At 41.8% G+C, this 22,160-nt stretch overlaps 1 protein-coding gene across 5 annotated transcripts in view; it reads left to right on the top strand.

Moving 5' to 3' along the window:
- Window positions 1–16,353, top strand: part of casz1 (castor zinc finger 1) — a 204,386-nt gene extending 188,033 nt beyond the window's left edge. For 3 of the 5 annotated variants that reach the window (XM_084069636.1, XM_084069637.1, XM_084069635.1), the window contains 10 exons: window positions 413–476; window positions 1,421–1,578; window positions 1,956–2,078; window positions 2,415–2,735; window positions 2,837–3,035; window positions 4,257–4,428; window positions 6,411–6,559; window positions 8,476–8,704; window positions 9,680–10,051; window positions 10,849–16,353. In XM_084069636.1, the coding sequence (XP_083925762.1) occupies window positions 413–476; window positions 1,421–1,578; window positions 1,956–2,078; window positions 2,415–2,735; window positions 2,837–3,035; window positions 4,257–4,428; window positions 6,411–6,559; window positions 8,476–8,704; window positions 9,680–10,051; window positions 10,849–12,128 (3,067 nt within the window). In that variant the 3' untranslated portion in view covers window positions 12,129–16,353. The remainder of the gene's footprint in view (window positions 1–412; window positions 477–1,420; window positions 1,579–1,955; window positions 2,079–2,414; window positions 2,736–2,836; window positions 3,036–4,256; window positions 4,429–6,410; window positions 6,560–8,475; window positions 8,705–9,679; window positions 10,052–10,848) is intronic. The other 2 variants (XM_084069638.1, XM_084069639.1) reach the window with 1 other exon arrangement.
- The last annotated feature ends 5,807 nt before the right edge of the window (window positions 16,354–22,160 follow it).

Genomic DNA, 22,160 nt, shown 5'->3' with positions numbered 1-22,160 from the left:
TATATTTCTTACTTTGTGTCTCATTGTTTTACTCTCAGTTGTTTTAAATGTACATAGGACTTAAGTAAAAATACATAAAGGAATACAGTAATTAAGAAACCTTAATGGATTATTTGTATATTAAAGGACCATTTTGGCAGCTTATCTGCATTGCTTTGTCAAACCCATTACAGTTAGATAAATGTACATATCAATTTATGATCCCCATCAACATATTTCTCAATTTCTGTATGAGAGGGATGTTTACCTAAATCTCAACTCCAATCTTCCCTCTAACTTACAGCAGATCTCATTTCTTGAGAAGCCAGCATTTTTCTTCTTCATTATATATGCACACCTTCCGTGATAAATAGTAATATTTACTGTTCTCATGCAAATCTTGACTAAACATTGTTCATTTTCCTTGTTCCAGTAATGAATCAAACGGACACCCTGTACCGGGGAATACATCTCTTTTATCCTCGCTTATGAATAAGGTAAGATCCATCCATCAAACGCTTTTCATCCCAAGACAAATTAGCGGGACGCGGAGGGGCCTGTTTGTTTTTTAATGTTTCACCGCTAATAAGATGAGTTTGTATCATTTAAATTTTCCAGCCATTTTTCATACAGTGTAATTTTCACAGCACCTCTCACAAATTAATATAATGAAGCAGGAGCCGGGTGCCATGCCAGATATATAGAGATGTTTGTTTTTTGATGAGCTGTTTTGAACTTGCCGTCCATTTTTTTTATCCTCCTTTCTCCTTTTTCTTCCCTGGGCTCGCTCTGTATTTATTTATGGAGTTTGTAAATTATTTGATTAAAAAGTCAGCAGAGAAAAAAAAGAGGAAGCCATCACCCTCATTTTTTATCACGGGTAAATGTTAGCGTAGGGATCTTTGAGCGTGTGTGTTTTTGTGAAGATTAAAGTGGACATTGTTTTAATCATACATCTTCTTTGACTGATACAAATGTGCCGGGTGGTTTCCATTACCTTGATGATTTAAAGACAGATCAGCCTCTATTTTTTCCCCCTCTGGATGGCTAACTGGCTAAGCCTCCTCCTACACCAATCTCTCATTGCCTTTGACAAGCGTAGTTGCTTTCCACAAGGCAGTTGTTGAACCTCCGTCCTACAGCTTTCGTTGTAATGTCAGCTGTCTGTTGGGGGTCCCGTTCTGAGATGGCGCAGCACTCAATTGCCCTCTGAGGATGCTTGGCACAATGGCACGTGCTCTTGGCCTGTGCTCAAGGCAAAAGCCCGGATGTTTGTCAAATGCGGCTGAGCTTTTTTACTTTGCCAAGTCATTGTGTGTGTGTGTGTGTGTGTGTGTGTGTGTGTGTGTGGTAACGCAGGCACTGACATGTGCCTTTGGGTGTGTGTGTCTAGCCTAACCTGTGCTCAGCTGTTGGTTTTCTATGCTTTGTGTTTCTCCAGATGTCACAGGTGAACCCTGCCCTGTTCAACGCCATGAACCTGAAGTCAGAGCTGGAGGCCGGCCAGGGATCTGCTGCCTCGGAGGCACAGCAGTATATGTGCCGTGTCATGAAGAGGCCAGACAAGCCCTCTGAGATATGGCGGACATACTTGCGCAGGTACTGAAAAACAACTGGAAGGATCTTTTTACTCACTGCTAGGCTTTCATTCACTTATCACACTGACAGTAGTGTAGTTATTTCAGTGAAAAAAAAAGACAAAAAAAAGACACAATTACTTGCACTGCTGAAATTGGAAGCGGTATGCCTAAAAGATCTGGTTGAGTAAATGCTATTCTTTGTCATTGAAAAGCCCCACAAAATGAAGAGAATCTTGTATTGCGTTAGGGGAATTTAAGTAGAATGACTTGCTCCTGCAAGGGTTTGCTGACACATAAGTGGATTTTCACCCAAGCGCCCTCTTGGTATTCATTATTTATCTGAGTATGAGATGTATTTTATTTACAGCATTTCCATGTTTCTACCTCTCTGTTAAGGTTTGACACAGAGGACTACTGCGAGTCTCAGTGTGATTTTCTGCACAAAGTGCATTTCCATTGTTTGGTGGAGGACTGTGGGGCGCTCTTCAGCACTGTGGATGGAGCCATCAAACATGCTAAGTGAGAAGCAACAGTTTGTCTCATAGCTCGATTACCAGCAATGGCTAATTATAGCACTCTAGAGCACAGTCCAGCTTTTGGCTTTATTGATGAAACGGAAATTGAATTCCTGCACTGTCCTGATTGCACAAAATGTGAAATACATTAAGAGTGTTATTACCAAATGAGTTTTCATACAATACATTCACACCAACGTTACTAAGACAAAATCCTGTACAGCTACAGCTACTATTCCTGTACAGCTAGCATTGCAGCGTTTTACTGTCATAAGAAGTCATTTCTGATTCCGTGCAGGAATAAAAGACTCTAGCCTAAAGTATCATTGCGTTTTCCTAGCTTTCACATCCGATCCAAAGTGAAGACGGAGGAGCATCCCTTTGGCGAAGCCAAGGAGTCTAGAAGCGACGGAGCTCTCCTCCAGCCTGCTGCCCCAGTCTCCATGGCCAGCAACCCCTCCATGGACATGGCCAACCTCACCTCCACTGGTGGTTACGGTTCCCCTCCTCCCTCCTTGCTGGCCTGGAAACAGCTGACGGGCAGCATCCCTCACATGCCCGCCTCCATGCCCAACCTGCCGGCCAACTCCCCCCTGGCCACCACCTCTCTGGAGAATGCCAAGCCACAGGTCAAACCTGGCTTCCTGCAGTTCCAGGAAAAGTAAGAGAGACATCCATGTCTATTGCATGGTGGTGTGCCATTGTCGTTATTGTTCTTTTTCTAATTTTACCAAATCTAAATTTTTCATTGTGTGCTTCCAGTGATCCCTGTTTGGCCACTGACTGCAAGTACTGCAACAAGTTCCACTTCCACTGCTTGTTTGGGAACTGCAAGTATGTGTGTAAGACAGCTGGCAAGGCCGAATCCCACTGCCTGGACCACATCAACCCCAACAACAACCTGGTCAATGTCCGTGACCAGTTTGCCTACTACTCTCTCCAGTGTCTCTGTCCTAACCAGGTGGGCTATGGCTGATAACTTGAGCCTCAGGCTCTGTGGGCTTGGAGCTGAATCACCAAACTGTCATATCGCAGAGTTTTTCTAAGCATGAAGTATGCTATCTATTAGACCTGTATTTGAGGTTATTTGACTCAAGGCTTTCACAATCGCTTCCTGCCGTCTTCCATCTCCGCTGAAGAAGACAGTCGACTCACCCCCGTAATGCCTGTTTATATGTCAATGATGTCATTTTGACTGCCGCATTCTCCTCTCAGAAAAGGCCAATTTAGCTGATATTACCCAATAAATCATTGTCACCCGCACAGTAAACAAGGCTGTCTGGAATAGGGCAAAAATCAGGGGAATGCTTCGCAAATGAAACCTAAATGGCAGCCCCCCGCCTGCTCTCGTGAGCCCGTATTTGGAAAACCATTTAAATGAATTCATTAATGTGTCGAAAATCACCCCTCTCACAAAAAGAGCCCCTCTATCCTCCTCCTCCTCCTCCTCCTCTAGCCTACCCACCTCCTGAACTGAGCGGATCTTATTTGGCCCACTCCTCTGGGAGTCAGGGCCCGCAAACAGATGGCAGTGTACAGACATGTTAAAAAAGGAGGGGTTCATGGGAAAAGAGCTGAGTCTAGACTAAATAATAAAGAATTGGCCTGCTTAGATATACGGGACCCTCCCCAAATGTGCATAAAGGAAGGATTTGGAAGGCATTCAAATGTTTATTTTGTAATTTTTTTATGTTCACGATGCAGTAGTAATGTAAACTTTTAACATAATGATCAGATATCAATCACATCCCGACTTGCCACATCTATCAACCTTCAATCATTTAACTATGGGTTTCTATTGTATATTGTTTGTATATTTATGTATGGGAAAAATTCTAAAATGGGAAGAAAACAAATCCAAAATGTAAAAATCTAGTATTTTGGAGTGCAGATCTCTATTTCTTTGTGATCTCTGCAACCAGATTACACACCCAATATTCAACCGTTTAACTACTTAAGCCATATTTTATACTTAGTCATACAACGGCGTTACATGAAAATAGCTGATCTCATCTCAACATGTTGTGAGCTTGTAGATACGCTACCTTTTTGAAAATGTTTTTCTGAAAATGTTTGCCTATAATGACGTCCCCAAAACACGGACGCCAGGTTTGAAAGTGGTTAAATGCATTTGAATGATTTGTTTGTTTGAAACTCTTTGTCTTGTCTTGTCCCGCTCCAGCACTGCGAGTTCAGAATGAGGGGCCACTACCACTGTCTGAGGCCAGGCTGCTACTTTGTCACCAACATCACCACCAAACTGCCCTGGCACGTCAAGAAGCACGAAAAGGCAGAGCGCCGTGCCGCCAACGGCTTTAGATATTTCACCAAGAGGGAGGAGTGTGGCAGGCCTGGTAAGCACCGCAGACAAAGTGGTTTTCATACTATGAGTTGTCTTGGTCACCCTGTTTTTCCCCACTTATCTCTGTCACTTTTTTCCTTTATTGGTACCCTGCCTCACCTGCCTTCCTATACACACACGCGCACACACACACACGCGCACACACACACACACACACACACACACACACACACACACACACACACACACACACACACACACACACACACACACACACACACACACACACACACACATTTCTCCAGCTTTTGATAATGTTTTGCCAATTGGGAGATATATGGGCTAAGGGTGTGAAATCAAGAGAGATGTAGATTGATTTTGTGGTGGATCTTCTCTCTATGTTTACAGAGGGAGAGAGGGAGATGCTCCCGGTGTTGGCAAATGCAATGTCACGCTATCAGAGCAATTCACATGGCATGAAACAAGCCTGGCTCATGCACCTTTTGTTGTGAGCAGTACAGTATGTATGCACCTTGCAGTCTGTGCCATGAAGTCCCACCGGTTTTCTTGCCTATGTGCTATAATGAACAATAATGTAAAAAAAGAAGGGCCATCATATCTAGGCTGTTTTCGTCTTCCTTTTGCCCCTTCCTGAAATGAGCAATTAGGTTTGTGTTTGTTAATTACCTGGCTTGTCTGGCTTAGCCTGTTGTGAAGCTGCACCTCACAGCCTCCATTGCCATCACACACAAATTAAAAGTGATCTCCTTTTTTTCCTTTCAGCTAGTTACACAAGCTTTTCAGGGCACGCACACAGTCACACACGCACATGGACACACACGCATACGCACACTCGCACACACGCACATGCACACGCACACACACACACACACACACACACACACACACACACACACACACACACACACACACACACACACACACACACACACACACACACACACACACACACACACACACACACACACACACAGCAAACAAAAACGCGGGGCCTAAACAGCTGTTTTTTGTCTCCAGCCTGATCTGCCTGGCTGTATTGTTTGGGTTGGGGTGGGGGGGGGGGGGTGGCTGAAGGGATTACCACTGCTAGCACTCGAGTCATAAAGAATTGATGGGTTATACCAGTATCCATGGCAGCAACATTAAACTGAACACAGGCGATGATGTTACCTGGTTCCTGTCTCACAAAGGGCCCTCCATGTTGCGGGGGTTACTGTTATTTGCTCAACTTTGCGTGTTTAAAACATTGTGTGTACAAAAGCTATTTGATGACACAGACGTGTTGTGCCCTTCACTGGGTGTCATGGTTACTGACATGCTAGCACCTGCCCAGCATACTACTCTTTCAATTATTTCTGCCTGCTTTTATATAATGGTATTTGATTAACAGGCACAAAAAGGAACATTCATTTAATTTAAAATCATAAAGCAATTAGAGCCAGAGCGGTTTAAAAACAGGAGGAAAAGAACAGAAGAATATGAAACAGACAATGCCACTGTAGAAGAACAAAAGGAAGGGGCGACAATGGAGAGATTCTGAAAAATGAATTTAATATGGGAATAATTGTATATTTACTTTGGTTTGCAGGGGTGTGTGCATTATTGGCCCACGGAATATGAGAATTTATTTATGTAAATTCCTAATTGAATAAAGCATGTCAGAGTAATAAAAGAGCTCCACAGGTTTAGTCCACTGAAGCCCAGACTTGCTCAGTGTGACACTGGAGTGATCTAATATTCCTCCTACGTGTAACACTCCGAAACACTTTGAAATGCGATCCCTCTTTTGTCCCTGGCCTTGTCAACATGTCAGAGTGGCATCACGACGTAAAACATCTAAAAGCATTTCCTTTTGATTTTGATCTCATCACACTTTGTCACACTGTCACTAACTGAGTTCGGCTGCTTTCACATACAGTACGTCACAGTTCAGATCAGAAAGAAGGCTGTGCAGCCAAGTTTGCAGGTTAAGTGTGAGTTGTTTACCGGTGTACCCTCTGCTTCTTTCTGTAGGCTGCAAGTATAACCAAGTGAACAGCCATTTCCACTGCATCCGTGACGGTTGTCAGTTCTCCTTCCTGCTCAAGCACCAGATGACATCACATGCTCGCAAACACATGAGGCGGATGCTGGGGAAAAACTTTGACAGAGTTCCATCCCAGGTAGAGTACCGTGATGCATTCAATCAGTGTCATGCCCATTTAAAAAGGGAGCACTTAGATTGGGTCTTAACTGTATGAACCCTAGTATCCCTATTCTGGGAATGTCATAATAGGCAAGCATTCAGCAAAAATGTAAGAACATTCTGTAAAAAATAGAAGAACATTCAACTGCGTTGTGAGCTTGTAGATTGTCTGTTTTCGCTATTTGACACACATCGCGGTATCGTGGTTAATTTGTTCATTGTACATCAGCAAGAAAAGGCCGAGTTCCTTGCACACCCATGACAAATGTGACAGACATTAAAGTTAGTAGATTCTTCATTTTTCACCATGCTTCCTGTTCTGCGAGTCACGTGTTATAAATAAGAATAACGAGCACCATGGTTGGCAGTTTGTAAAGTAAAAGAAAATACCTGTCATAGCCTGTCACAGCAGTCAACGACAAATGAAACCTGAAATGGCTTTGATGAAGGTTTCTTTTTTATTGTTAAGCTCTGTGGTATGTACAGTATGCAGAAGAGAGGTGTGCACATGTGGTATTTCTTGTTCTATTTGTTCCATTTTGAACATTTCACATACTGTAAGACAAGCTCTTAGGAAAGGTTGGTGTTGTGTGAAGAAATGTTGTTTGCGTGCCTGCTAGGAAACACTTCATTAGTCATTTTGATGGTGACTTAAATCATACGACGGTTATTCGTTCCAAAATACTGTATATCCATTTACTATTTACTCTGGGAAAAAGAACACGATATTCATTGATCAATATTCAAAAAGACACATTGCATGCTTACTATTTTGCAAGTGCGGGACTCAAAACAACAAATTTCATTTCGATCAAGTTCAGCACTCATGTTTAACTTTCCTTCCAACAATCCTTGTCATATTCACAGTCTTATATGTGTTTTAAATGTGTTTTAAAGGTAGGGTAAGTGATTTTGTTGTTGTTGTTGTTGTTGTTAAAATAAGTGTTAAATGGCACTATATTTTAATCATTGCTAGTATGTGTTTGTTCAGTACAGGGGTCTCTCCAGCTCTTTAGTCAACAGAAAATGCATTTTCGGGTTGGGATACAAATCCCAGGAGGATACAGGATACAGGATAAACAAGTGAAATTGGAAGTGATGACACAAAGAAATGAGCAGACAAAATTGAAACCAGAACACTATAAAATTGAAGCTGATAAATGGGTACTCTCCCCTGATTAAATGAAATTGGCAACCCACCTGAAAATGTATTTTCTGTTTATTAAAGAGCTGAAGAGACATGGAGACCCCTGTTACTGAACAAACACTCTATAGCAATGATTACTATCAGAATATAGTGCTTTAACTTAACCCTACCTTTAATTGTTGCACTTTTTGTAATCTCGACAGCATTGCAAATGAGGGTAAAACCTCAATCTTATTTTTGATAAATAAATAAAGTCATCAATCAATCAATCAATCAGTCTGTATGTGTTACAGTTTTCAAATATCTAAAGCTCCTTACGTGACGAATAAACGATCAGAAAATGCGTTGTGAATATTTCACATCAAACTATTAATTTGATAATGGATACAGGTTGATGCTTTTATTGAAAATCTAGGTAAGAAATGGACTTAATGTCTGACAATAATTCTGTCTCTTTATCGCTAGGTAATATCTGCGTTCTGTGTGGATGTAATGTAAACACAAAAAGCAGTTCAATTAATTTAAATCAAGCTACTAGTTTTACCAGCTACCTTTAGTTTGCAATCAAATGATATACTATACATGAAATTGAAATGACAATTCATATCTATTCCTTATTATTATGAAATGATGATGATGATTACATTAATATTACTATTAGATATACTATATATTAGTACAATCTACAGTATAGTGTATCTGGCTTTGCCCATACTAAACACACTGTGCCCCCTTATGCCTCCCAGGTGATGCCCCATGGCCAGAGGGGAGATGAGATGCACATGTCCGGCATGGCATCAGGAGGACCCCTGGGCGGCCCCCACAGCATGACCTCAGGCTACTCCAACCTCATGGATGAAACGGATGACTACATGGACTACATGGGGGGAGGCAGCCCCCTGGGCCTGTCCTCTGAGTCCTCCAACCAGGACCGCAGCTGCACCAGCACCCCTGTGAACGAAGGATCCCCTGCAGGTTAGTTCACAAATATAAGCGATATATGGTCTATTTTTTTTGTGTGTTTGTGGAATGCTATTAAATTGTCGCTGTCGGGTGGAAACCTGTATGTCACTATGTCCAAAACATTACTTTTCAGAAAGAAAAAAAAATGTAGTTATTATTTAGTCACAACTCTTGTTAATCATTTTGTTAATCAACTCTTGTTAACTACTTTCACTTTCTAAGTACAAAAAACAAAAAGTGAAAATAGGCGATCTAGTTCAGCTCACAACCTGTCGCATGGTGACGCATTGCAAGCTTGTAGATCAGCTATTTTAGCTACTTTTGTGTGACACTATTGATTACTATTACAAAAAAACAAAGTTGAATAGATGCATTTTTCATACGTCATAATCCATGGTGAAATATTTCCAGTGATTGTTACGTCCGTCCAGACGTGTTATCTCATAGGCTATATTCTGCAGTCATGGAATTTAGTTTAAAATGGTTGGATGTCACAACAATGCCATATTCCTTTATTCTTATGTACACGTATGTGGAAAATACATCTCAATCTGCTTGGTGATTTGAGTTATTGCACTGCAAAATTCAAAAATTCTTTCACCCCATAATCCTGTACTGTGTGAAACTGTGATGAAACGATGACATTCAGCTTTACGACTTCTTTAAACACTTTAGAGTGTTAAACAAAGGTCCTATTTCTTAAACCTATTGAACAGACACACTTCTTTTTTTCTCAAAATTCATCATTTATTTGATTTTTCACATTTCTCCATTTGTTGCTAATAAAATCCACTACTCTCATCATTGTTGCTTTGGCTGGTTGTTTGGGTTACTTGTCTTGATTGGGCTTCATTTTGTATCATTCTCTTATCTTTCCCCCTCTTTTTACTTCCCATCCCTGTGTGTATGATTGGATCCTTTGTGTTTTGTGTCTCCCCTCCCATGTCTGTCCTCCTCCACCTTTCCCTGGTCAACCTGTCTCTCCAGGACAAGGCTACCCCGTCACCACTTCTTCTGCTTCTTCCACCCCTGCTGACACTAGCGCTCCCCAAAACGCACCTCCTCCTCTACCTCCTCCACCTCCACCACCACCACCACCACTTCCTACTTCTATTCTTGCCTCTCATCCTGGCCTCCATCAGTCCCAGGCCCCATCTCTCTCTCCCGCTCTTCTCCGACCTCCTCTTCCCTCACTCCCGTACCTCCTTTCTCCATCCTGTCTGTCATACTCTCTGCTCAGCGCCTCTCTGGGAGCCACTCGGAGTGTTGTCATGCCAACCAACACACCAGCTTTCAGCCCCATCATTGCCACTCCGTCTCCGGTTAAAAATGACGTCCCTATAGTACAGGATGCTGCAGGTACTTATCCCCGGTGCAAATCCAACACTGCACCCTGTCATTCTCAATCTGAGTCCAGTACTTTATTCTACTGTCTTATCCAATATTCTATGACAAATATTATATGGAAAGCCAAAGACTTCCAAGCATGCAAAAACTGAAAACACCTCTTGGGAAACAAATCTAGGAAAAGTGCATGCTTACCTGTGGTGGGTACAGTAACACAGGACAACATGTCACAGAGCAAATTTTATGTAATTACATCATGTATGCGTTCGTCTCACTATAAGGTAGCATTCCACTTTATTGGAATTTACTAGGCTTTGGAGTCAGTGCCGTAAATTCCAGCACCTGTAGTCCCAAAGCCTTGGCCTTGTTTAGCCTCCATTAACAAAGACTGCATCACCGGCCTCTTATTTTAATCACGCCTCAAGTTTTATCGAGGCCTACTGCTTCCTGTCATGCAGAACAGGGATCACATCATTAGCAGTGACCCCAGGGGTGCTGGAGAAGGTGGGCACCCCTCGTAAAAAACAACATGGAGATAAGAGTGGGCAGTTAAGACCAACAGCCCCGCCTCCGTTTGGAGGCGGTAGACACCCTGTAAAAGTGTCATGTTCCTTTTAGCAGCGAAGCAAATCTGTCATTTTCCCACTCCTTTAATCTTTGTGGGAATTAAGAATCTCACTGCTTACTCAGCCATTAGCCACTTCTGGCTGAGTAAGGAGGCAACTGCTTGTTGTAGTTAGAGTTTGCACTGTGCTCTGATCAGTCATGTTTGTCTGACGTGCTTCCTTTTTATTTGTTCCCTATTTTAGGCAATACCATCTCCATCCCCACGGCAGCTGGCGCCAAGAAACGCTTCTGGATCATAGAGGACATGTCGCCCTTCGGCAAACGCCGCAAGACGGCCTCGTCTCGCAAGATGCTGGACGAGGGCATGATGCTGGAGGGTTTCCGCCGATACGACCTGTACGAGGACTGCAAGGACCCTAGCTGCCAGTTCTCCCTGAAGGTCACCCACTACCACTGCACGCGTGAGAACTGTGGCTACAAGTTCTGCGGCCGCACCCACATGTACAAGCACGCGCAGCACCACGACCGTGTGGACAACCTCGTGCTGGACGACTTCAAGCGCTTCAAGTCCTCGCTGAGCTGCAACTTCCCTGACTGCCAGTTCTCTGGCAACAGCACCCACTTCCACTGCCTCCGCTGCGGCTTCCGCTGCACCGACAGTACCAAGGTGACGGCCCACCGCAAGCACCATGGCAAACAGGACGTGATCAGCGCCGCCGGCTTCTGTCAGTTCAGCTCCAGCCTGGACTGCGAGGTTGCCGACTGCAAGTACAAGCTCAAGTGCTCGCACTTCCACTGCACCTTCCCAGAGTGCAAGCACACTGTGGTGGGCATGTCCCAGATGGACTCCCACAAGCGCAAGCACGAGAAACAGGAGCGAGGAGAGCTGCCATCCGTGTCCCCCCACCAAGAAGTGGCGCACCATCTCGGTGGCGCCATGTCAGCGATTCCCCCGGCTTCTCTGGGTCTTCCCTCTCCCGTTGGCCTGCATGGAATCAGCCACAACCACAACCACCACACCAATGCTCCTTCCATGCTCTACCCGCCGGTCAGCATGCACTCTGAGTATACCCACCCATACCCATCGTCTTCACTCAGCCTAGACAGCTCTCTCAACCTGGGCACAGAAAACAGCAGCTCCCTGTTCTTCCTGAAGAATGCAATCGGCCTGGGCCTCAGTGACTCACTGGACCTCAGCAAGAAGATGCACCACAACTCAACTATGGCTATGGCCCCTGGTCCAAACCCCACATCCCCACCGGGGCTGTCGGCACCGCAGGATGACACCACAGGCACGTCTGGCGACGCCGAAGATGACATGTCGCCAGAAGAGGAGGCGAACCCGGAGGAGGAGGAGGAGGAGGAGGAGGAGGAAGAGGCAGAGGAGGACCTCAACACTGACTCATATGAAGATTCGATGCCTGAGCCTGATGGCGAAAAGGACAATGGCGAGAGTTTCGATGCTTCCGTTAACCACACTGACGCTTCCCAACTGGAAAAGGCAGAGGCTGATGACCCATGAAAAAATAATAATAATACAGACTTGTAGGAACTGAAGATGAACCCTGTGTACTAGGAACAAACAGAAAATAAAGCGGCCTCATTTATCATGTTCATAGACACTTCATATGACAAAAAAAAACCCGGAGAAATGACGGCCCAAAATGATTTATTATGATGTTTACAAGATGACCAACATTATTAATTCAATTATGCATTAAAAAAAATTAACGGAGACACAAAGAATTAGGCCCTCTTTTACACACGGGGCAGCAATGTAAACATTTTACTACACATCAGTCTTTTTGTGTGCGTGCATGTTTGACTTAATTTATTTTATTTTTGTTTTCACTTTTTTTGTGTGGAAAAAAGAAAACAAAAAGAAAAACAAAATATCTCTATATAATTATATATGTAAGTGTGTGTGTGTGTGTGCGTGTGTGCGTGCGTGCGTGCGTGTGTGTGTGTGTGAGGATGTTGATATACAAAAGGAAATAGCTGGTCCAGTCAATATGAACTGTGGGGCCCTGGTATAAAAAGGGACATGGATCACTAAGGAGAAATTATGAAAGAGAATGTGTTCAAACATTTGATCATTTTTCTGTAATATTATTATTATTATTATTATTATTACTACACATTTGAGAGCAAAGGGTTAGCATTTTGCTTTAGCCTGTGCCCATCTCTCTCCAACGTTTTGCAAGGTATTTATTGTTATGTTCTCAATGAAATGTAGAATTGACCAGTGACTGCGCGGTCAGTCTCAGCTGCAGATGGGGCATCTACTCGCACCTCATGAGCAAGCTATCAGTGTAAGCAGTCCTCTCTGACATTCTGCTAGAACCTGTTCAACTAGCACCAAAAACCAAGCTCTCCCCCAATGTAATTTCAACCCCCCCCCCCTCTCTTTCCCCCGCCCACCCCTGTTGAGGAATCAAGTTTTGTGTATGGATAGTGCACTTTTCTATTAGCTGACGGTGACGATGACTATAGATACACGGATCATATATTAAAAAAATATATTTTTGTTACCGTTTTGCATCATTGCATTGACCGTTTTCGTTCCATGTTGTGTTGTTAAGTGAGATGCATATCGATTTGTAAGAGGGCGAGGTCATGACTGATGACCAAGTGGGGGGGGTCAAATGGACCGGCAGACAGGACGACTCATTCAGATGCGACGTGGGATGATAGCGTCAGGGAGCTTGTGATGTGTTTGAAAATGTACAGACCCAAAAACATTGTTTTTGTTTTCCATTCACTCTGGCTGTGGTTGAGCTCCTCCTATTGTAAAGATGAATTTATGCTCCGTCGCATGACACCATCACTTGATGACAAGAACCGATTTGAAGAGCTGAACTGAAAATCAATTCTTGTCGGCAAGAGACGCCATCATACTATGGAATATAAATTAGGCTTAACGGTTTTTATTTAATATTTATGTGACCTTCCAATGAGACATTTTTAGGGTGTTATTGCACTTTTTAGGTTCATTTTTACCTTCGGAAGAAATATGACATATATCTTTTAACAGGGAATTTTGCTTTAAGATGTTTTATTTCACTTTTTTTGTTTTGCTTTGATGCACAAATAGATGTTAGTGTGACAAAGAACTGTTGTTCTGTGGTTTATTTAAAGACTGGTTTTTATTTGCTTCTGTCATTGGACGGTATAAAAAAATGCAAAAAAAGGGGGGGAGGCGTGCTGAAAATATGGCGACCTGTCAAGAAACACTAATATGAACTGTGATTATAAATCAATTCTCAACAAGATCATGGCAATGCTCAGATAATGTAGAAACTAAATTACCAACCTGTCAAAGCCACCTTTCTGATTTCTATTCACCAAATGTGTAAAACAGAGGTGTGGACGGACATTGTAGGCCTAATTATGAATTATGTCCTGAACTTGGCTTTGGATCTTCATAATAGGGAAATAATGTGTGTTAGATGATGATTCTCCAGATATTGTTTTGAGAATAATAAGAAAAAAAAGGTTGTACAGTATTTTCCTCTGTAAAAAAATAACTATATGAACAAAATGCTCTTTGATGAACAGCTTCCTTTAAAAAGAAAACCATAAAAAGGAGAAATGAATAATAAAAAAGTAAAAAATTGAAATAGCCTCACCATAGTTTGCTTGTGTGCTTGGAATTGTATTTGTATCTTTTTAATTTAAAATCCTAATTGTTCCGTCTGTTATTCTGGAAGAAGTTAGCAAAAACAAGTTAGGACCCTGTTCATATACCGTAGCAATGGCACCGGAGATTCTTTTCTTTTTTTTTTTACTTTGATACTTTTGCATCAAAAAAACTATTTTGCAGACAATATTTAAAGCTCATACTAAAACACACTGATTTGCATTTCTTCACAGATGTTTCTGATTTATTTAACAACTTGTTTTATTCATTTTTGTCTGTATGTGATTTTTGCGTGTGCATTTTGTTTTTAATTAATTGGAATCCTTGGTTTATATATATTTACTTTGCTGTGGGCATGCCTCGTTCACAGACTGAAGTGTCTCCCCGGACTCGATTGCAAGGCAGTGCATCACTTTATTTGTTTTGTTTCTTTATAAATTGACATGGATGTTGGGCTGGGAGTCGCTGTGCACTTGAAACCCGTTTATGTGTGTGCGTGCGTGCGTGCGTGCGTGCGTGCGTGCGTGCGTGCGTGCGTGCGTGCGTGCGTGTGTGTGTGTGTGTGTGTGTGTGTAAAATAGCAGGATTTGTAAAAAGTTGAAAATAAAGAAACTATAATTATTCTAATGATACTGCTTGATAGTGCTTTAGCCTGAGGACAGGTGTGGTTAGAGAGAGGTGCTACTGGCTGACCCAGGTTGACTATCCCCAAATAGACGCAGCAGGGCATGAGGTCACATTGGTCAGGTGGTGTGTGTGTGTGTGTGTGTGTCTCAGTGGTACTACTGAAGGGGTTTGACGTTGTGTGTCTGCCTGCTCTCCAACCCCTGAGAAAGAGACAGATAAATGGCTACTGTAACAGCCCAGACCTGAGGAGCTGCTCTGGCTACTGAGAGCCTTTTCATTACATTGTGCAGCTCTCCTCTGCTTCGTTCCGTTAGGGATTTCTTACAGAGAAGGGTTCATCCAATGGGTTCAGTCCCGGAATTTGAAGCAAAACATAGAGGGAATCAACAATATTTGTTGGAGGAGTGGGGAGGGTGGGGGATCCGAACCATTACAGTATGGTCTTGCCTGAGATCAGGACTGGGACCCCGTTCAGCTGAGCCTAATTTGTACTTGGTCGTAAAACTTTTTATTTTTATTTTTTCACTTGAAAGTCTGTTGTTTCCGGCGAGCGACGCGGCCGTACAACAAACTATAAATTAGACTTTACAGGTCTGCCACTGTTACCACCAGTACAGATAACTCCCTGTGTCTCCTTTTTTCAATGTTAACAGGGCACTTTTATTTTTGTTTCTGGTTGTTTCTTTTTTCACTTAATCCATGTGCTCTGGGTCCTTCACCCCACCCAGTGGCCAGCATGCTGGTTCTGTCTGTCTGTCTGTCTGTCTGTCTTTGCCCCAGTCTACAGCTGTTCCCGTCCTTCCTCCACCTCCTCCTCCTCCTTGTGATGTTTCTTTAAATAAATAAAAAAAAACACGGGTAAAGGCATCACCATCTGTCAGCCAGCTGGCATCCTGTATATAATCTACCAGGAAAAAAAGAGAATAAACATGAAAATTATATTACACAAAAACCAGACGGAAACGACCTCCAAATCCTGCATAGGCTGCTGCCCGAAACGACAGATCGTTTTACTGTTTTAATTAAGAGAGGGAAAAAAGGGATGGTCTAAAAAAGAGTAGGAGGGAAATAAACTAAGATGTATATCCCCTGCTAACAAAGTGTGATCTGAAAGCAGCGGACTGCTACAGTGTAGTGTATAAACAGAGCAATGTTTTAGCCTCTGTGAAACATATTGCACTTTCGGACTATAAGCCATCACCAGTTCGCAGTCAATTTGGCAAGATTCACAACCATTACAAGGAGGCAAATGAGACTTTGAGATTTTGTATGAAAAGTAGACGAAGCAGTTGAAAAAGTAAAGTCTTCTACTTGAATTTGCTGCCCTCAGCACTACTGTTCATGCTATTAATATTGCATATTTCCACTTGGATACAGTGCTGTTCGTCTTCATTGTGCTATATATTTATGTTAATCTTTTGTTTGTGCATGTCTTATGCAAAAATTGAGCTTTTCACTCAATGAAATAAACACAAACTGAACAAAACGTAGGCCTGTTTCAATGTTGCTGTTTTTTTTTAAAACACCTTGATTTCACATATGTCAGCGTATAAGTGTATTGATACCATTGAAGAGTTTACATCATACTGTTTGTGTGTGTGATACGTGCGTGCAATTTTGTGTCTGGTATGTGCAGGCGTGATGTGCCCTGGGTTGATATGCCAAAAACAGGTTGAGTGACGGGTTGGGATGGTTATAAGGCAGCAAGAGAGGGAACAATCATGGCTAGGAACACACACGACAGGTGTGTGCACTGCACATGTGGTCACATGATGCCTATGAGGCAGATTAGGAACCAAACAGATGAAGCTCTCCTTAATGGCAGCTTTTATTAAGTTCACAAGGGGAGCAGGCATGGGGGTGTGTGGGCAAGACGAGAAGCAGGTGCGGCTGGGTCTAGATATTGTACAGACGAACCTGAAGAGATTGTGTTCACTGGAATGATTTATGGAAATTTGACTGTCCCAACCTCATTGCCTGCTTATCGCCCAAGTCTTCCGTAACAGCCATAAAGGAACTACTAGGAAACACGCGACAAAGAAAGTCCCCACCAAGAAATTAACCAATCACACTGATCATAACATGTAAAAAAAAAAGAGCTAGTGCAGCTGTGCTGTTTATTTTGATAAATGACTATTTGGTTCTCAATGTTAGAAGATGTTTTTTTCTCTCTCTGCACTACAGTTAGTCCATCTCTCCTCTCTTCATCGTTGCCCTTTGCAATAGACGTCCATTTATCTATTTTTGCATGTTGAAGGGCTTATTTTGGAAAGACCTTGGTCACACGGTTAAAAAAGAGGGCAGTGTGAAAAAGGCCATTGGTAGCAGCTGTTGCTGCTGAGACACCCCTGAGGAAAGAAAGAATTGGACGCACATTCAGCCAATTTAACATTAACGAGACCTTATTGAAGGCAGGGCCATAGGAACATGCAGCTTCTCTGTATGTGGCTATTTATCTATGCAGCTGTTCTAGTGCATTGGGTTAAAGTGATTAAGTTTTATATATATATATATATATATATATATATATATATATATATATATATATATATATACATAGTAGATCTGCTATTTTAAAACAGCCAATGTATGGGTTCAAATAGTTAAACTTATTTTGATGCTTTCTTACAGTACATGCACGAAATCTCTGTATGTATGTATGTACTGTACATCTGTAGTTGACATATCTTGAGAACCAATCTATCTATCTATCTATCTATCTATCTAATTATCTGTCAAATTATACTACCTATAAATTATATACTACCTATAAATTATATACGGTATAACACTTTGTGATGGGGCCTGACATCCCTGTCACAAAGTGCTGTGAGAGAGGTCAGAAGGGGTCAGAAGGAGTCAGAAGGGGTCTGAGGGGTTAACTACTACATACAGTAGCATGCAAACTATTTGGTATGCATACAAAATAGTACTACATAGTATGCACTATGCATACTATAAAGTATGCATAGTAGTATTATAGTAGTCCTATGTAGTATGCATACTACATAACATGCATACTATGTAGTATGCATACTATGTAGTATGTACGCTATGCATACTATGCAGACTATCTAGTATGCATACTGAAATTATTTCGCTTAAGAAAATGACGTTGGTGTCCTTTCCTTAATTTAAGTTCCTTGATGAAGCCACGATTGGCTCAGTCCACGCGCCAGTCAGGCGTCATTGACGCGCATGGGAGGCGAATTCATAGACTCTACTGTACACTGCAACTGCCAGTCCGTTACAGAACTTCCAGCACCTGTGTGAGGCGCTCTGTCCTCCCAAGTGATGCTGAGGATCTTCTCAGAGGGATCTCATATGGAAGGCCTCCAGACTTCTGAGATGATGGCTGTAGATGGTCCATGCTCCACCCATACAGTAATGTGGAGATGCATTACTAAGCTGTAAATTTGCTTAATTTGACGTGTGTCCGAGGGGGAATGGGATCGTTTTCTTTCAGGGAAAAAGCCTGGCAGATTGGCTGAAAATAAGCGGAAATGGTCCAACATGGTGTTTGTGTTGTGTGATGAGGGCTGGAACACAGGAGAGACGGGGTTCCACACAGTTGTAAAAAGCATTCCCAGGAGTATACACTCACTTTGGGGTGTATACTGAGGTATACTGAGGTTGCTGTTCTGGAAAGCTTCACCTTAGACAACCAAATTATTATATGTTGAGGCTTGTTTGAGTCAGTTTTGGATCTCATCATCCATTGTGCAGGTGTGATGGAATTGGTGGGGCGGGGGGGAGCTCGACTATTTTCGCTATTTGTCGTACAATAAAGTATATAGGGCTTAAGTGGTTAAGAACATCCACCATAATGTTCGCCAAGAGCTTTTCAATATTGTCCCTGGAACATTGGCTTTCAAAACATACTTGGCTTGAAAACACATTCAGAACATGTGTTCAGCCGTGTGCTGAACACAATATGTTCAGCCGTGTGCTGAACACATTGAGCCAGAGAGTCCTTCTGCATTTTCACTCTGTACTCTGCATGTTGGCTTTCAAAACATAATTGAAGAGTATGGGATTTGAACACATAAACTCTATGGCCACTTCTGCCCTCGACCGACTTACTTGCTGAGTCCTATGTGACGGTGTTACTGTATGTGTGAATAGTGTATTTTTGTTATATATAAATCTTCTAAATGTCAAACTATTTTCCTTGTTTTGTTTTGTTTTGTTATGTGCTGTTGGTGATTGTCTTATGCGCCACAACTGAAGATGCGTATGTATTGTGGTCATTTCCAAGTTTGTGTACATCCCAAGATGTCTAATATAATTTCACACAACATGGAAGGAATCATTCAAATGAACCATTGAAAAATTACACAAAAACATGGAAACTCCTCAGATTGAAGAACAGATGAGGAAAAATCACTGTAGGAGCGTCTGTGTCTATGGAAGAACCACTATTAAATACATCCACAGGAAAGTATGAGAGGTTGTGTGATGAGATAATTTCAAACATCAAACAAAAGTTGGTCTACAAGATCTGGGAAAAAAAGAAAGGAGAAAAAAAAGGTTTTCCACCCCTTTTATATTTTCCACAGTGAAAGCAAACCACACCAAGAAAACTAGGTTGTTTTTAAGATTTTCAACATAGCAACCGCTGGTAATAGTGGGGATACTGACTTCAGCCACTATGATTTCATCCATTAATAAATGTATAATTATGTTTTAGGGGACATGTCTTGAATTGTAACATACAACTTCTATATATGCTCACTGTTTTTGAACCATCAGATCTTTCCTTTTGTGTCACACCTGTGCTTTATGGTTCAGGTTGGGTTGCATTTTTTCTTTGTTTTTCATAAACACACCTTACATGCAGGGTAGAGGAGCTCGGAAACTTTTCCATTCAATGTGAGTATTTTTTCTTTCTTTTTTTTCTCCAAAGACATCAAGATAAAACATTCTTTTCACAGTTTTACTGGAACATTCTGTGCGTTCATTAACCTGCCATGTTGTTATTCACTTTAAAAAACCAGAATAACTGGATATAATTCTGGCCTGTTCAAACAGAGAAAATGTTGAGCAAACGTCCCTAAAGACAGTGAAAAGAAATCTTTCTGTCAGCTGCAAGTTGTCAAAATGTATCATATAGTTTGCAAATGGTTTCTGTTATTGGTGATACAATATGTTACTGTGGCAACTGTGATGTATAAGTCAGTAGTTTTCATGTTGGGCTTTTATGTGCTTGATCAGACTGAACATGAACAAACATTTGAAGATAGGCTACTGTACCTCAGAATCACAAGACCTTTGTTCATAATGTTTATGCTACAGGGATGCAAGTGACAAAAAGGACAATGCAAAGAGTTCATGCAAAAATATATGTTGTTGTGGGGAGAAGTGCACGTGTCTATATTGCTACATTTATATCATTGTCCACTATACATAAGATTGTGCAGTCACACTCAGAACTGACCGCGTTTACTGTTTTGGAGTTGGGAACAAATATAGTTAATGTATTCCCCTCAGCTCTGTTTGAGCTGAACACATTTTCAAACGGGGGGTTGGGTGTTATGTTGCAGCTAGGGGGATTTTATTTGGTAAACACTCAGTTGTCATCTCACAAACCACAAACACAATCCAATGGAAAGATTAGTGTTGCGGCCCCATAAACAGCTTTTGAAAAGTGAGACACTTGTCAGCCCTGCTACATAAATGTTTACTGAGAAATACCAAACATTGTGTTCTGTTTGTTTTAGTTTGCCTGAAGTTTGCCCATCACTACATATGAGTCATTCTCAGTGTTAAACAGGAGTTTGCCAGCAGAACAAACAACTAGCGGACAGCAACCAGAAACAAGAGTATAAAACAGTTAATCCGGGCTGGCACGTGGCCACATGGCCATTACCCTTCAAGTAGTTTGCTTTAAAAAATATCAGAAGAGAGTGGGAGTGTTTCATCACTGTATCTAATAAGTCTTTCCAAAAGCAGAGAGCTTGGAGCTAAAAAATCTAAGCGTTCTCAGAGGAGAAGCCGGTGTGCACAGTAACATCTTCATTCCACGCAGTGTTCAAATGTCGGGTCCATTTGGCTACATTTGTACACTCTCCGAGTTAAACAGACACTCTGGACTTTACAGTGTAATTCTCATTCCAGTTGAATTGCCACAGTGCAGCACCACTCACTGGCAGGCAAGGCCCACTGCTTTCTTGGCAAACGGGCAAAGTTCTTAAGTGCTAAGCTGTAAATTTGCTTAATTTGACGTGTGTCCGAGGGGGAATGGGATCGTTTTCTTTCAGGGAAAAAGCCTGGCAGATTGGCTGACAATAAGCGGGAATGGTCCAACATGGTGTTTGTGTCGTGTGATGAGGGCTGGAACACAGGAGAGACGGGGTTCCACACAGTTGTAAAAAGCATTTGATGCTGGCACCCAGCTTGTATGACTCATTGTTACAGTATGTGAATGCTATAAAAGCCAGATCAGAGTGATTCCAGTGTACAGTATGAAAATGATGATTTTTCTCTTAAAGTGGCTTGAAAATCAGGTCCAGACCATTAACTAGCACTTTGCACACAATTGTACATTTTTGTTTCCGCTAATGAAAAAAATAACCTTGCGGAAGGATGAACATTGCCAAAAGACCGGCTAGTCAAACTAACTGGAACAAACTGTAATTGTGGGTTAATATGGTCCTGTATAAGACCAGTTCAAACACTGGATGCCTTTTCCCAGTAGCCTACTTTTTGCGACTAAAATAAAATCATATAATAAAAAGGAGAAAAGAAAGAAATAGTAAAGAAGACAGAAAAAATCACATACAAGAATAAGCTCTTGGTACATTGCTGAGGGATTTTGTAATGCAAATACATGAAATAGTTTTGGTTGTCTCTTTTTTAATGGAGGCATATTTAAAATAGATGACAATGACGTCACTACTGAGCAGCTGTGGGGTTGACTTGTTTGGCAAGAGTGGATAGACTGCAATTGCAATAGCAAAGTGTAATGCATATCTGATAGTGGCAGCATTTTAAATATAGCGGGGGGGGGGGGGGGGGGGGGGGGGTTGCCTTTAGACCTCTCACCTCCACTATCTCCACTCCACTGCAGGGGGTCCTTTAAGGTCTAGGTCAGGAAATATCAGTTTAGGAATGCAACAGTTAATCAAACTAATCGATTATTAAAAATAATTGATAATCAGTTTTAATAAAATATTTGCTTTTTGGCTATAACAAGGCTTCAGTATTTAATCAGAATAATCGATTTGGTAGATTAATACTTTTTTGTTTTGTGTCAGGTTAGGTTTCATGTGGTTACATGAAACCTAA

The sequence above is a fragment of the Gymnoscopelus microlampas genome, assembly GCF_963454915.1.
Source record: "Gymnoscopelus microlampas genome assembly, chromosome: 10".
Classification (NCBI taxonomy): domain Eukaryota; kingdom Metazoa; phylum Chordata; class Actinopteri; order Myctophiformes; family Myctophidae; genus Gymnoscopelus; species Gymnoscopelus microlampas.
Note: the sequence above shows the minus strand (reverse complement) of the source record. Positions and strands in the feature narration are given on the sequence as shown.